Genomic DNA, 347 nt, shown 5'->3' with positions numbered 1-347 from the left:
GTCCCCGCCAGCGATGCCGGGCGAGCACGCCCCGGGGCAGAACTTCCACCATTTTCCCCCGGTGAGTGTCTACCTGTGCCTGCAGGAGGGGGAGCAGGGGGTCCCAGGGGAGCGGGGTTGGGGTTGGCTGCCCCGTGAGGGGCTCCTCCAGGGCCACCGAGTCCCGAGCAGGGAGCCAAGCACAGGTGTGCTGTTGTCACATGAATGCTCAGCACTCTTCCTCCCACTCCTCCTCGCGTCCTGGCATTCGAACGTGGCACGCAGCCCCGGGATTCTCCTCCCTGGTAACCTGCTGGTTTTGTTACATCTCCTCCTGCAGCCCGAGTACCCGTGGCGACCGCCACGCG

General features: G+C 66.6%; 1 protein-coding gene across 1 annotated transcript in view; it reads left to right on the top strand.

Moving 5' to 3' along the window:
• Nucleotides 1-347, top strand: part of LOC103771584 (TNFAIP3-interacting protein 1-like) — an 8,232-nt gene that overhangs the window by 7,438 nt on the left and 447 nt on the right. The window contains exons 16-17 of the mRNA XM_008938885.1: nucleotides 8-61; nucleotides 320-344. Of these exons, the coding sequence (XP_008937133.1) occupies nucleotides 8-61; nucleotides 320-344 (79 nt within the window). The remainder of the gene's footprint in view (nucleotides 1-7; nucleotides 62-319; nucleotides 345-347) is intronic.

The sequence above is a fragment of the Merops nubicus genome, unplaced genomic scaffold (assembly GCF_000691845.1).
Source record: "Merops nubicus isolate BGI_N331 unplaced genomic scaffold, ASM69184v1 scaffold30244, whole genome shotgun sequence".
NCBI classification, from domain to species: Eukaryota; Metazoa; Chordata; class Aves; order Coraciiformes; family Meropidae; genus Merops; species Merops nubicus.
This window is presented reverse-complemented; position numbering and strand designations above follow the sequence as displayed.